At 21.5% G+C, this 15,323-nt stretch overlaps 5 protein-coding genes across 5 annotated transcripts; 4 read left to right on the top strand and 1 right to left on the bottom strand. All coding sequences in view use genetic code 6, as the record gives it.

Annotated features, from left to right (window-relative positions):
* Window positions 1–2,042: 2,042 nt before the first annotated feature.
* Window positions 2,043–7,316, top strand: TTHERM_00313360 (transmembrane protein, putative; the record flags this gene model as incomplete). The annotated part of the gene is made up of 7 exons (XM_001033517.2): window positions 2,043–2,625; window positions 2,690–3,070; window positions 3,293–4,590; window positions 4,966–5,048; window positions 5,096–5,253; window positions 5,309–6,050; window positions 6,146–7,316. The coding sequence occupies 7 exons, from the start codon at window positions 2,043–2,045 to the stop codon at window positions 7,314–7,316; spliced, it is 4,416 nt and encodes a 1,471-aa protein (XP_001033517.2).
* Window positions 7,317–7,729: 413 nt separating this feature from the next.
* TTHERM_00313350 (hypothetical protein) lies at window positions 7,730–8,347 on the bottom strand (the record flags this gene model as incomplete). The annotated part of the gene is made up of 1 exon (XM_001033516.1): window positions 7,730–8,347. The coding sequence occupies one exon, from the start codon at window positions 8,345–8,347 to the stop codon at window positions 7,730–7,732; it is 618 nt and encodes a 205-aa protein (XP_001033516.1).
* Window positions 8,348–9,625: 1,278 nt separating this feature from the next.
* TTHERM_000313349 (hypothetical protein) lies at window positions 9,626–10,484 on the top strand (the record flags this gene model as incomplete). Its single annotated transcript, XM_012799744.1, has 2 exons — window positions 9,626–9,938; window positions 10,444–10,484. The coding sequence occupies 2 exons, from the start codon at window positions 9,626–9,628 to the stop codon at window positions 10,482–10,484; spliced, it is 354 nt and encodes a 117-aa protein (XP_012655198.1).
* Window positions 10,485–10,542: 58 nt separating this feature from the next.
* TTHERM_00313340 (GNAT family acetyltransferase) lies at window positions 10,543–11,145 on the top strand (the record flags this gene model as incomplete). The annotated part of the gene is made up of 1 exon (XM_001033515.1): window positions 10,543–11,145. The coding sequence occupies one exon, from the start codon at window positions 10,543–10,545 to the stop codon at window positions 11,143–11,145; it is 603 nt and encodes a 200-aa protein (XP_001033515.1).
* Window positions 11,146–12,363: 1,218 nt separating this feature from the next.
* On the top strand, window positions 12,364–14,882 carry TTHERM_00313330 (hypothetical protein; the record flags this gene model as incomplete). Its single annotated transcript, XM_001033514.4, has 6 exons — window positions 12,364–12,643; window positions 12,754–12,896; window positions 12,952–13,005; window positions 13,069–13,168; window positions 13,219–13,904; window positions 14,115–14,882. Exons 1-6 carry the CDS (start codon window positions 12,589–12,591, stop codon window positions 14,880–14,882), a joined length of 1,806 nt encoding a protein of 601 aa, XP_001033514.4. The 5' UTR covers window positions 12,364–12,588.
* Window positions 14,883–15,323: the final 441 nt, after the last annotated feature.

The following is a 15,323-nucleotide window of genomic DNA, read 5'->3' as shown; positions in this document are numbered from 1 at the left end:
AATAATTTATTTATCTAAATATTTGACTAGATTAATTATTTAATTTTAAAAATTTGTGATTTAAATATTGAAAAATAATGAGCCTTTTATTAATTTAATTTTTTTTTTTGGTTAATAAATAATTTTTTAAAAAAAATTATTAAAATATTATTATAATTATTTGTCGAATTATATAATTTACTAAATTTTACTTTTTGGGAAAGATAAAATCTTATATCTTATTAAAATTTAACTCGTTAGTATGTTTCACAAATGTTTTAAATTATAAAAAGATAAATATTAAGCATCTTACATTTTTGAATTTTATATGATTGCATAAAATTATTTATATTTAATAAAAATATTTTGTACTTATTAATTTTACTCATTCATTTATTTATTAATTAATTCTACAAAACATTTTTAAATATTAGCTTCTAATAAATATTGATTACTCTTTTGAAAAATTTTAAACTTCTACTTTCTTTTTCTAAATATTTGTAAGTGAAACAAACAAAATAATACATATTTTGTATTAAAATTTTAACTTAGTAAATGTACTAATTCAAATTTGTTTTTTTTTTTAAATTTGTATTGATTTTATTATTTTGTTTGATACGTATGAGATATTAATTATACATTATGTTTATATTCATTTTATTAACTAAAAAAATAATTTGAAACTATTATGTAATAATGAAAGAATAGAATCGAATAACAATCTATTTTTATTTTTTTGTAAATATACAATGTAAATAAATACTCGAAAGAATCTTTCATAATTTAAATTCATCGGAATTAGATTTTTTTGTTTTGAAATAATATTCTGTAAAGAAATAAGTTAATTTACTTTTCTAAATTGATAAATAGTAATGATATTAAATAAGAAGTAATTTTTTTTTTACTGAATATAATACAAAAAAAGATCTTTTAATTATTAATAAGTGATAAATGTATTTTGTAAGTATTGCTTATATCTTTGTTTTTTTAACTCATACACGCTTTTGCCAAGGTAAAAATAATTTTAAAATAGTCATATTCCTATTTAAAATATTATTCTATAGAGATATAATTTCTTTATGAAACTGAATATACACAAAGTAGTAGCTTCTACTCAGACAACACTCAATAATCATATTGGTTAGATTAAACAAATGATTCTTAAGGTTAATAAGTTATCAGCAATGTATTAACAGAGGCTTGTCTAAACTAAAACTAATTAAATATGAATGTTTTGCAATTGTAGGCGAACCATCAGTTGACTAAAGTTATAACTTAAATTCCGCCGCATTATTAACTAATATTAACAGTTAGCTTGCTTTCTGTAGATGTTGATTTCTAATAATTTTATGCAACTATATTTGCTGATACGTTTAGTCAGAACTCAACTTATTTAGGGACTGCTCCTACAGATATGTCATAAATATGTGTAAATCCAACAGACTTAAATTGTGAGTAGCCTATTTATTTAAATTAAAGCTAAATCGATGGAATAGATTATTGTGGTTTATCAAAAAAAGATGTATTTTTTAATATGCAGCTTTAGTTTAATCATAGCTTGCCATAATTGGTAATTAATTGAATATTAATAAAATTATTTTTAAAATGAATTTAAAATTACTTAAATAACTTTCAGATCTAATAAAAACGAATAATAAATATGAAATTTATTAAAAATGCAAAATGAAAAATACCTTGTTTTATTTGACATTAAAAATTGAATAATAAATCAATTAATCGATTCAATTCTATATGAAAATATATTGAATTTTTGTATGATCAGAACTTAACCTAATAAATTAACAAAAATTTTGGCTTACAACTTTAAAAGGAATTTTAATTTATTAATTTAATTATGATCAAATAACAGTTTTCATTTAAAAAAATAAATAGTTCATAATGTATTAAAGAGTCTAATTAACAAGAGAAATTTCATCAAAATTAGAAACCAAATAATTTTTATTAAACAAACAAAGATATTAAAATAAATATTTTAATTTAATTTTATATTGAAACTATCATTTAATATTCTTCATTTCTTAAATATTTTATTTATAACTTAGATGGTCAACATTTCATCAAACATATTTGATTAAAATTAATAATTAGCCGTTAAATCAGTATAACTTTAATACTTCCCTTGCTAACAGGGATGTTAAGTATGCGTTAATACTAGTTCAAACTGCACTTAATGTATAGATGGATTATATTTAATGTCTACTAATTTAGCTTGTATTTAATCTTGCCCAACATTTTTCTACCTAAATTCAACTACTAACACATGCCTTCCTTGCGCATAAAACTGCAAATATTGCTAAGATAATACCACTTGCCTAAGCTGTAATTAAGGTTATTTTATTGATAGTAATAATAGTTGTAGTAGATGTGACCCAGATTGTCATACTTGTTAGAATACTTCAAATTTTTGTACTAGCTGTTACAATCAATATTATTTAACATCGGATAACACTTGCAGTTAGTGCGATTCTAGCTGTAGGACTTGTTAAAATACTTCAACATATTGCACTAGTTGTAACAATTAATATTATTTGACATCAAGCAATACTTGTGACTAGTGCTCTCCTCAATGCTTTTCTTGTAAAGAAATGGCTAATAATTGTTTACAATGCAATAATGGTTATAGTGGTATATTAAATTTGTCATTTATATAATTTAAATAGATGTTTAAATAGATTTTTTTATTTTATAGTTTAATACGTAGATAGTCAAAACTTTGTGTGCTAATTATAATGTAACGATGGTTATTTTACTGCATTATATTCAAAGATATGCACTCTTTGTTCTAATAATCTATGTGGCAATTGCATTCCAGATAGTTAAGCAGCTAATAATAATTCAGGATGTATTAACTCAGTTTGTTAACCTGGTTTATATAAATATTAGAATGAATGTAGACCAGATTGTTATGGATAAAGTTAATATGTCCCTGTTATAGATTCTGTATTGGGAGGGATTTGTTAGTATTGCGATTTGTCTGTTTGCAGTTAGTGCATTACAGGTAAGATATGTAAAAAATGCTAAAATTAGTACTATTTGAATTCAAGCAAATGGTGCTCAAAGTGCGATTCAAGTAAACTTAATTTTCTTCACATCATCTTTAAAGTTCATTAAACTCATTCTTAAATCATGGCCAAATAATTTACATAAAAATAATACTTAATAAATTTTAACTTTTTTAGAAGATATCACATTTGGTTATTCAATTTACTTTTTAATAATTTTAGAAAACTTACTTTCCTTATTTTGTTTTTAAATAATTTATTTAAATATTTAATTGTTTTTTATTATTTAGACTGTAATTAATGTACTGGACCTGGTAATTGCCAATAGTGCAATTAAGGATATTTCATGCAGAATGGAGTTTGTGTCGCATCATGCTCTTTAGGGTATTATGTTAATGGATATAATTGCTTGGCTTGCCATCAAGGTTGTGCAAATTGTAATGGTCCTTTATCAAATTAGTGCACAAGTTGTACTAGTAAATATCAATTATTTACTTCAGAATGCTTAATTCGATGCTAATCGGGATATTTTAGGGATATTGATAGAATTTGCAAATAATGTACTACTGGGTGCGATTATTGTACCAATAATTTATATTGCAACACGTGCCTAAAGGGTTTCTTCATCAATTAAAGTACTCAAAAGTGTAGTTCATGTGATCCATAATGCTAATAATGTAACGGACCTAGCTTATAAAATTGTACAGGTTGCTAGAGTGGACTCATTTTATTTAATAGCTAGTGTATCACTAGCTGTCCAAATAATTTTTATCTTGACTCTTAGACAAATTTGTGTTAAAGATGTACAGATCCTAATTGTATGATCTGTAATTAATCTAATTAATGTTCATAGTGTTAAGATTCTAACTAATATTTAGTAGATTTTTAGTCATGTTCTAGTAGTTGCCCATCTAGCCATCAAAATTGGTCAAAAAATAAAACAGATTCTACTGGTTAGCAAATATAAATTAACTATTGTTATTTAATGAATTGCTAAATAGGATATTAATAATAATAAGATCAATGTGTAGAAAAATGTGGAGATGGTTTACTTTTTTATTTACCATGTGATGATGGAAATAATTTGGATGGTGATGGCTGCAATTCTACTTGCTAAATTGAGGATTATTTTAGCTGTGTATACTCATCTAAAGAAATAAAATCTATATGCACTCTTAATTTTAGCTATCAGATATAATTTAATGATTAAAATTAAGTAAAAATAATATAAAATACCTAATTGACCAACTATTAAGAAGCTTATTAAGTGCAAATAGCTGGGTTAAAGAGCTCTCTTTATACATATAACATAAGTCCTAACTCTACAAACTCAAAAGAGCTTATAATATCATTCAATTTTCTTATCTAAGTTCCTACAATTTAAATAGCTACTATCACTATCTATAACAGTAATCTTTAGTTTACTGATCATCCATCAAACATACCTTATTCAATAAGCAATTAGAAATAATCTATTTAATTTGAATCTTCATACGTTCCATCCAAAACAACACAGGAAGTGACATAAGGACTAACTAAAACAACAGAAGTGGTTTCAAAAAGTATTGTTATAACACTGATACCTATGGTACTTTCTTATTTAAAATTTTATTTAAAAAAGATATCAATTTTAAATCATTGAAACTGTTTTCTAAACTTTTTTCCCTTTTTCAAAAGCCACTTCACTATTAACATATTAAAAAACAAAAAATAAATTGGAATATTATTTAATACCTTGCAATGTTTTAATGAAACTAATTACTTTTAATTAACACATTAAATATTAAGCAAAAATTAAATAATTATCTCCTTAAAATAATTTTTTTTCAACAATTTCTTGAAATAAATTCAATAAAGTTATTGTTCAAATAATTTTAATCTTTAGTTAAAAAGAGTAATGTTAATTAAAAGATATTTATTTTTTTTAGAAGTTTATAAATTTTTTTATGATATAAATAAATAGTCAATTTTAGGAAGCATTAATTATGTTACTAAAGTAGTAGATATTTCATAGTTGATATACCTCCACTTATTTATAGATATAAAGTAAATTAAAATCTTAATAAATATTTAATAATAACCTTGAAAAATAGGTATCCTTATTAGACCTAATTGTTCCTTGAAAGCTTTAAAGAATTTGAATTTGAGTTTCTAAATCCCTTTATTTATATGTTTGATGAACATGAAGAGTAAGATTCCTACGATTCATTTAAAGAAAATGATATGAAAGCTACATTTTTGATTAACTCAGGTAAAATTTCTTTAATTTCAAAAACTATTTTGTTAATTTTTTAATGAAATTAAAGGATATCAATTGATGATACTATTTCTATCATTTACTGTACATTAAATTTTAAGACTGATTTTCAGAAAGAATGAGAAATATAAAACTAAAATCTAAAAATTCTTTGTATTTAGATTTTATGCAGAGGTAATTATGTCAATATACACATCTATTTCTTTGTCAATATTTGTCCAATTCACAAATATGAAGTCAAACGATGGTCTGTATATTTTCAACTATTTAGTTACGATAATTTGCATGCTCGTATTTATTCCTCTACCTTTAGCCTACTTCTTTTATATGAAAAGAATATTTCCGAAAAGAAAAGAAGAGTATTACAATTCAATATTTGGATTCTTTTGGTAAGATATGAAAGAAGGAACATACTTTTAAATGTGTTATAACTGCTATCTCCTATTTAGAAAGCTAATATTTACATTTATAATTGTTTATTTTAACTTTAATCCTATATTGTAGTGCATGCTATTATGTATTCCATCTTTAGTCTTGGTTATTTTCGTTTATTTAAAGTAGCCATTTTTGCATAAAATTGATAATTATAAAGAGATAGCATAGGAAATATTCTTAATAAGTGCAGAGATTTCTATTGCTTGCTTAAAACCATATGATGACTATCTTGAATAAGATAGAGAGCTTCATAGTATACCAATATTAACATTTTTCTTACTGATATTTATAGTGAATTTCATGGATACGATTTTAGAAATCGTATAAGCCATAAAATATTTCAAGCTAACTGAAAAGTAAATTTTATTAAGTTTTTTAAATTGAATTAAATAAAAATATTTACAAGTTTAATTTATTATTTTTATGAATTTAATTAAAAATTAATAAATAGGATTAAATAACTTGTCAAAAAACTTAGATAGAAATTCAAAAAAAACTAAATTTCTTCTATTTCTACTTAAGGAAGCATTAAAAAGCAATCATCTGAAATATAAAAGAATGAAAATAATAAAGAAAAACTTTAAAAAAATCAATCTATGTTTGAATATGATGAAAGTGTTAAAAATTAAATGAATGAAAATTTTAAAACTTAGCTAAAGTCGTAAAATACAGGAACACGCATTAAAAGACTTTCAGTTTTTTAGAGTCCTTAAATATTCCCTTCTAATTAAGAACTAACTATGAATACATTCAATCATGATTAAAATTACTTAGAATCAAAAGAGAGAATGTTTGATAAAAGAACTGAACGAAATATAAACAATTATAATCATTATAAGTCTTCAGAATCTATTTATTCTTAAAACAATATCTAAAACAAACAATTTGAGCTAACAAACAATAAAGATATTTAAATAAAAAACCTAAATACAAATGAATGCCATTATGATAATTTAGAAAATTTAATGACTTAAAACTATTGCAAATCAAAATCACAATTTACAATCAATGAAAAATCAAAATCATAACTTACTATCAATGAAAAAGAAGAGTCAATAAAAGAAAATCCAGATTAAAAGCTAACAAAGATACCTACTTATGGTGATGTCTAGAACTTTAAGTTAGAAAAAAGAAATTGTAGCATCATATTAGATTTAGAAAACGAAGATGACTTTAATAAAAGTAAAAATAATGAATAGAAAAATGAAGTAAGTAGTGAAAATAGTAGTGATGATAGTGATACTGATAGTGAAAATGATGATAACCAAAACGTATAAAACGGTCAAAGAGGAGTATAAAAAGATAATGATGTTAAAATAATTCCAATTAACTCAAATCTATTTATAAATTTTAATAACCAAAATTAATTTGATTATCCAATTTTTTCACCAAATCACTCAATAAAAATGGAGATGATTAATGGTGAAAATACAAACAGATCACTATAAATAAATTAAGAAAACTGTGATGAGTAAAATAATTAGTTTTAAAGAAATAACAGAACTAATAAAACATACTTTAACAGCAGAAGAGTTTCAAAATTATATTTATAGCAAAAAGAAGAATATATGAAAAGGAGAAGATCTTAAATATTTGATCCTTCGAGCATTCATTGGAAATGATCAATTTTATTACTTTATTTGCATAAAATTTAGAGCTTAGATTTATTTTAGTTATAAAGTAAAGTACGATCATAAAGTTTATAGTTTAAATGTATATATATAGGTAAAGTTAGCATTAAGAAATTTTGATTAAATTATAAACATTTTAAATTGTAAAGTTAAATTAATTAAATAAAAGACCAAAAGTTCTTTATTTATTCTTTTTCCATATTTTATTTTATAAAAATATTAATTATAATTTTTAAAATATATTTAATTAAAGTTTATATTGAATTTGCAAACTCAAAAAATTAATAATTATTTTTTTATTATTTTAAATTTAATTTACTTATTTTTATTTATAATTTTACAAATACAAATTATTTTATGAAAAAATCCTAACTTACTATTATCAAATCAATTTAATTGAGATATCAAATAATTAAAAAAGCAAGTAAAAAACTTGTGAAAGCAAGTGTATTTGAGGAGCTTATACTAATATCTATAGTACCACATTTGCTAAGACTGTTTAAAAAACTTTGAGCTTAAGGATTTACCGAAGAACATTGTTCTTTTAAGCACTAATTAGACACCTCTCTGATATTTTTTTTAAGGAAGCAAGTTATAGAGCATTATTTGGCAGATTTTATAGCTTATATGCAATCGGTATTTCCTTGTTAACAAAACTATCCCTAGGCTGCTCTATTAAATAAATCTAGTTAACATTTATCAAGTCCATTAAAATCATGAGGCTCGAAAATATCTACACATATAAGTTCTTCCGTTTTAAACCATTGCACTTAAGGATTAGATGGATTGCAAGTTTCTTTAACACATTAAAGTGATTCATATGGTTCATTTTTGCTTTTCTTAAAACATTGCTATTCACATTATTGATAGCTTTTCATTTCATTCCAGCATTCATTATCATTTTATAATTCACAATATTTTCCAGAGTCACGTTATTTAAGGACATATTCTAAACAATTATTTTTAGCATTAATTTAAATTACTGCTATTAAGCAAACAAAAAAAAGAGAAATTATTTTCATTTTTTTATTTTAATTAATTTTCTTTCTTAAAAAATAAATGCTTTTTTCAATTTAACGCTCACACTTTAAAAGGAAAGATTTAATTTTTATTAAAGAAAATTATTTAAATATTAATTTACACTTTTTTGAATAAATTTACCTAATATAAATATAAGTAAATAGCTGATAAGGGTTTAAATTATTTTGAAAACAACAAAAATTTTTTTATCCAATCTAATTATGATAAGATTTTTAATAATGAATTTGAGATTAAGAGATGATAAGAGATTTAATTTTTGCAAAAGACTAAATTATTTCAGCTCAGGTATCTAATTAATTTTTTTATCTATTTTAAAGACCTTATAAAAAAAATAATCGATTTATTTTTAAAGATATTATTTTAATAAAGAAAATTAATGTTATTAGAGTAAAAGAGTATTTATTATTAAACTAATAAATATAAATACATCTTTTCTAAATATATGGATGATCATGGTTTAAGCTATTTAGTAAAAGATAAATTTTTTTAGTCAATATAAGTATAAAATTATTTTTATAAAAGTTAAACTCAGGTTAAGAGATAACCAGTTATTTAATATTTGCTCAATAATAATTTATTTCAGTTCAATTATCTTATAAATTTATTTTAATTTAAACTTCTTTTCTATAAAATAACCAATATTTAAAATTTTAAAGATTTATTTTAAAATACAAAATTAACAAATTATATAAATCAATATTTTCTTGTTTGCAAATCTATAGGCTGTTTATCAAATAAAATTTATTTCCACATAAAATAGTAAGTAGTAGATGTCTCACTTGACTAAAAATAATTCGAATAATTGAGAATTATATTGAGTAAAATTGCATTTGAGTTAGGTTATTAATAAATAAAAAAAATTTGTAATAATAAAGTAAAAAATTTTGGTAACTCGAGTTATTATAAACATAAAATTAATTTAATTTTTAAATAAATTGTTAGAAACATTAAATATAAATTTTACATTATATACTGTAAATGTATTTATATATTCACACACTCCTCCCCCAAAGTTAAAACTAATTTTAGTGGACACCTATCTATATTGGGCAAAATTTTGGATACGGAGAGTGCCCAATTTGATAATTTCTACAGTAAATATATTTTTTTTCTTCAAATTCTGTACTTTGTTATTTTAGATCTTAATTTTTTATTTAATATTATTATAATCAAACTGATATCAATTTTTTAAATTTATGAGATATTATTTCTATGATTTTGGAATCGAAAATTTTAATAATTACCTAAAAAAATTATTTATGATTGAATGTTAGATTACTATTAAAAAATATTTTTTTAAGATTTTTTGCGAGGAATTAAAGTTTTATTAAAAATTCATACATTAATTTACAAAATTTAATTTCATAAATAAAAATATATTAGATTAATGTAAAGCATTTTATAAACTTCGATAGAAAGATAGATATTGGTTGATCTTTTTTAATTAGAATAGCAAAAGCCTTAGATTTATTTAATCTAGATACTTTACAATACTCCCTTATATTATACAAATAATTAAGGAAATAGACAATACTAAACATTTTTTGACATATTATCTTAAAATAAAATTAGGTAAATTGAAAATTTTAATATAAATTAAGGAAATATACGATACTAAACATTTTTTGACATATTATTTATCTTAAAATAAAATAGAAAAATTCAAAATTTTAATATAAATTTAAATAGATTGAATTAATTTTTAAAAAAATCTAAATAATTATTCTCAATATAATTTATTTTGGATTATATAGCTTAAATTAAACAAAAACTTTTTTCTAATCTACATATGTATGTAATTTAACAAGCTAATTTTATGATAATATATTAAGTTAATGCTAAGCAAAATATACTTCTTACTTGATTTAAAATTCCTACTATTCCATGCAAATTATTGTAAGGTAAAATACTAGTAAATTTAAATCTAAAAAATGTTTGATATATTTTAAATTAAAATAGCAAAAACCATATATTTTATCTAGATGCTACTCAAATTACTTTACATTTTGTAAATAATTTATGAATTGCAGATTATTAGAAATATTTTGATCAATTATTTATCTTAAAATAAAATTAGGTAAAAATATTTATTTAAATAAGATAAATAAACAAACTTGAATAAATTAATTGAAATTAATTAATCAAAAAATATTCTAAATAATTATTTTCAGATAAAATGGAAGATTATATTACTTAAGTTAAATAAAGACCTTTAAAAAATGTAATAAAAATATAAAAATAAAATATTGAAATGAGATTAACTCACATACAAGACAATGAGAAACTATTTTCAATAGTAATGAAGAATTAGTAATATTTGAGCAAAACATTACCCTGGGCTAAGAATTATAAATCAATAGATGATGCCACAACATTTTTAAATCTTATGCAGAAAGCACATGAAAATTATGATTAAATAACATACCTTATTTGGGATAAAAATGAAATTATAGGTTCAATTGGTTACATATTAAGGCTCGAGAATAAAGAAGCAGATATTGGCTACTGGTTGGATTAAGATCAATGTGGTAAAGGAATTATGACTGATTGCGCTTAGAGTTTGATTGATTATGGATTTGAAGATTTAAAACTAGAAACTGTGTTTATCAAATGTATTATTTCTAACACAAAAAGTGCAAATATTGCTATTAGACTAGGATTTGAAGAAGTGGAGTAGTAAAAGAATGCAATTTAAATTGAAAATGAATGGTATGATTTTAGAGTATTTCAATTAACTAAAGATAAATATTTAAATGCTAAATAGCTAACATAATTGTGAGTCAATAGATTAATATTTATTAATTTAGATGTAAAATTGTTAAAATTTCTAATATATTTTAGATATTTTAAAATAGTATGTGTTTATCTTTATGGCTTCTTTTATTCATCATTTCGATTTTAATTACATAATAAAATTATCTTAATAATAAATTTTAAAAATAGCAGTTTAGATTATTTTTTAAAATGAATAATCATTCAAGAATTTCATAAAATTTATTTTATATTAATTTGATGTTAGGTTTATATATTTCTCATCAACTTAAAATATGGTTTCTATCTTTTATAAATATCCTCTACATATTATAAATATATTATTTTTTACAATTAAAAGTATAGAAATTATTTTTTTAACATAAAATATAAAAATTAAAATGAATTTCTATTTTAAATCCTATAATTTATTAATTATCTAAAACTAAATAAAGAAAGTTATTTGTTAGGATTAGATAGAATATTAGCAAAGCATTTTGAAAACTATATTTAATTATGCATGTTATATTATTAATTATTGAAGGTATAATAAGAATTTTAAGAAAAATTAATAGCATTTAAATTAAATTTAGCCTTACTTTAGGAGTAAACAATTGGAAGATAGAGAAATTATGAAGTAAAAAGTGCAAAAAATATAAAATTTAAGTTTTTGATTTATAATAGTGAGATAATTCTCTTTTATAATATGATACAAGATATTACTTTTGATTTAAGAATATTTAAATAATATAGTTACTCAGAACTACATTTTAAAAAGTTAAAATTATTAAACAAATAATTTCTTAGATTAAATAATAAAAATAAATTGTATTTTTATAAAAATATTGAAAATAATAAATAAAAATAATATTTTAATAGTTAAAAAAATTCATAATAAAATCTATAATTTTCATAATAAGGAGTAACAGCAATTTTAAGTAAGATCAACCAACAAATAAATAAATAAGTAAATATATTAATTTGGATAGATTTTTTTAAAGATTGATAATAATAAAAATTTTTGGATGGCTTAAATAATATTTCATATAATATTCATGAATAGATGAAAAAGTATTTATTGTATAAAATTTTCTTTATATTTAATGAAATAAATACTCTCTCATTATGAACTCAAGTATTTACATACTCAAAAGATAGTTTAAGTAAATGTAGATGCAAAAAAAAGTATTATAACAATAAATTGATAGTTATATCTATTTAGATAGATATTGGTATTATTTTTAATTTTCTATCTATAATAAAGAAACAAACAAGCAAACAAAGTAAAAGAAAGAATAAATTAATTAATAATATTAGAAAGGTTGGTTGTTAGAACATTATTTATATAATTAAGTATTTATATAGCACCACTAAAGCAAAATATTAAGTATTCTTAGAATATATACGTTAAAAGCAGCTAATTCAGATAATCTGGAAAACTAAAGCATAATTTATTCCTATTTACAATTATATGAGTACAAAAAATAGTTAGTTGAGGGAGTCTTTTTACAAAAATGCCAAATAAGGTATTGATTCATTGATTTACTCTTTTATTAAAAATGAATTGAATTTCCTCTATTAATGATGATTTGTGTGACAAAAATAAATTAAGTTCTTATTTAATAATACAATAAAGCTGCTAATATAAAACAACCAACTTAAGATAATCAAGCTAAAGTGCCATTTAATTACTCTCAATAAAAAAAGGCTTCTTATAAAGATTTAAGCCCTTCTTCTGGTGTTAATCTTAGCACATAATTTTTTAATAATCCTTATAATGTAAAGTTTGAATATTATAAATATATTGGTAATTATAATCATTGTGTAAAAGTAGTCAACTAAAAATAGAGCAAACAACAGAAGCAATAATATATCACCACTTAATAGAGTATTGTATTTTAATGTTAACTACACTTTCTTAAATTGTAAATATATTATAATCAACAATTAGTTTATTTCTCCAAAAGTGAATGGACCTTAAGACTGCAAAATTGGATAAAAAAGAGCATAATCTAGCTGTAGACCATCAATAAATAATCAAAATAACTATGGTAATATAATTTATAGATATATTGATTGTTTTAATGCATTTAATATTTAGATGGGAGCTAATTCAGTATTTTAGATTAATTTAAGATGTCTCCATAAATGCCGTTAAATTTAGGAAGATCTTAAGAATTATAACAGATTCATATGCAACAGCCTTAAAATAATTAAAGCTAAAAGAGGAAAATAAGGATGCTAAGACAGAGCATTGGTTCTAGATAAGCCACAAGGCATGATGAACCAGTAGTAGAAGATTTTGAATATATAAATAATTCTAGCAATATAAATACAAATTTTAATTTTATGGATTAAACACCTGTAAGTAGAAAATCATAACAAAGAAAAGATAGCACAAATCAAAATTAACAGAGGATACCCAACTATTCCTAAATGTATAGTAAACATAATGCACCACCTTAAATTAGTCCTAATAATATAGGAGATGCATACTTCAAAAATTCAGTTTTTTAATCAAATACACCAATAAGTGTGATTACTCCGAGCTCATATGGGAATCACATAAATCAAAATAACCCCTAAAATCCAGTGATAATTAAAAATAGCATAAACAATATTTCTGTTTAAATTGGGAATTGTAACGATATGAATCATTCTTTTAAATTATCAAACAAACACTCTAAGGACATTGTTAATGATAACTAATTATACGATTTTAATCTTGAAAATATGGACTCATCTTGCTTACCAACAGAATAGGTATGCAGAATAGATACAAATATTGTAATTTATTAGAATTCTTTATGATTATTTGTTTTAACAATTTGGAATTAATATTAAATTATTTATTTATTTATTTTTACATCGATCTAATTAAAACAATTTTTAATTAGCTAGCAAATTTCTTTTATTTTAAGCTTGTTTTCAATTGATTTTATCAAATGTTCCGTATTAACCATTTAAAGAAAATATATTATTTGAAATAAAATATAGAGTGATGACAGAATAAATACATAAACAACAAATAAAGAATTAATGATTAATAGAAATAATAACAATAATAGTAAGAGTTTTGAATAAAATTCCAATTCTTAGGATGAGAGATAAACAAGGATATATGCATTACAAAATTATTTAAAGAATACATAAACTACAAAATATTCTCGTAATTAAAGAAGAAGTGTTGCTCATTCATCACATGCAGCTAATTAAGTAAAATAGATTGCTGAAAATAACTTAATGCACTCCGAAAGTAAGCAATCTAAGAACTCAACTACAGTTTCTAACTTAAATACTAACAATATCACTAAAATTTCTGATGAAAATCAAATCCCTGAATATCAACAAACGATAAAAAAATAATTAAATTGTATATAAGTTTGTGACCCATCTTCTGCAAATATGATGGGTGCTACTGCTGCTCCCAGAAATAAGAGTCCTATGCCTTAAAATTTATTTTAAAAATTTGACTAAAACATTTAAATGCTTGGTAAAACAGATCCTTGCAACTTAAAAGTCAATAAAAACGATAAAAATATGAATGGCTTAATTGATCCTACACTAAACAGTAAATAAGGAAACAGCGGATTTAATAAATAAAACTAAATTAAAGGAGATTAATCAACCGTTGTTCCCTATATGAGCTAATAAATACCACAAATTCCTCAAGAAATAAATAATTAGGATGTAGAAGAATTACATTTCCAATTTGTTGAATTTTAACAAAAATGTAAAGAATGGCTTAAAAAAATAGAAATTTGAATATTATTAAATAGATCCTAATTAAAACAATAAATAAATAGAAGGTTTTTCAAAATTACTATTTTTGATTTGAGAGACTTATTTATATTAAACTTAAATTTATAGTAATAACTAAATTTTAAATATCTCTCGATTATAATTCAATTTAATTGAATCAATTTTTTAGAAAGGAAATTTAAATTAAATTAAAACATATTTTTTCCTTAAATTTTTAGCAATATTAGCTATCTATCTTCTTCCAAAATAATATTTGAAGAGATTAACTTTATATAAATGATCTTTTTATTTTTCTAATTTATTAAATTTAGTATTAATATTTTATAAAAAGCAACTATGCATTAATAAATGTAAATCTTTATATATATAAATACCTTGATCAATTGTATTATCTTAAATCCTCCTTAATTAACACCATAATTTTTAGTTATTTTAAATTTTATA

The sequence above is a fragment of the Tetrahymena thermophila genome (genome assembly GCF_000189635.1).
Source record: "Tetrahymena thermophila SB210 genomic scaffold scf_8254431, whole genome shotgun sequence".
Lineage (NCBI taxonomy): Eukaryota > Ciliophora > Oligohymenophorea > Hymenostomatida > Tetrahymenidae > Tetrahymena > Tetrahymena thermophila.
Note: the sequence above shows the minus strand (reverse complement) of the source record. Positions and strands in the feature narration are given on the sequence as shown.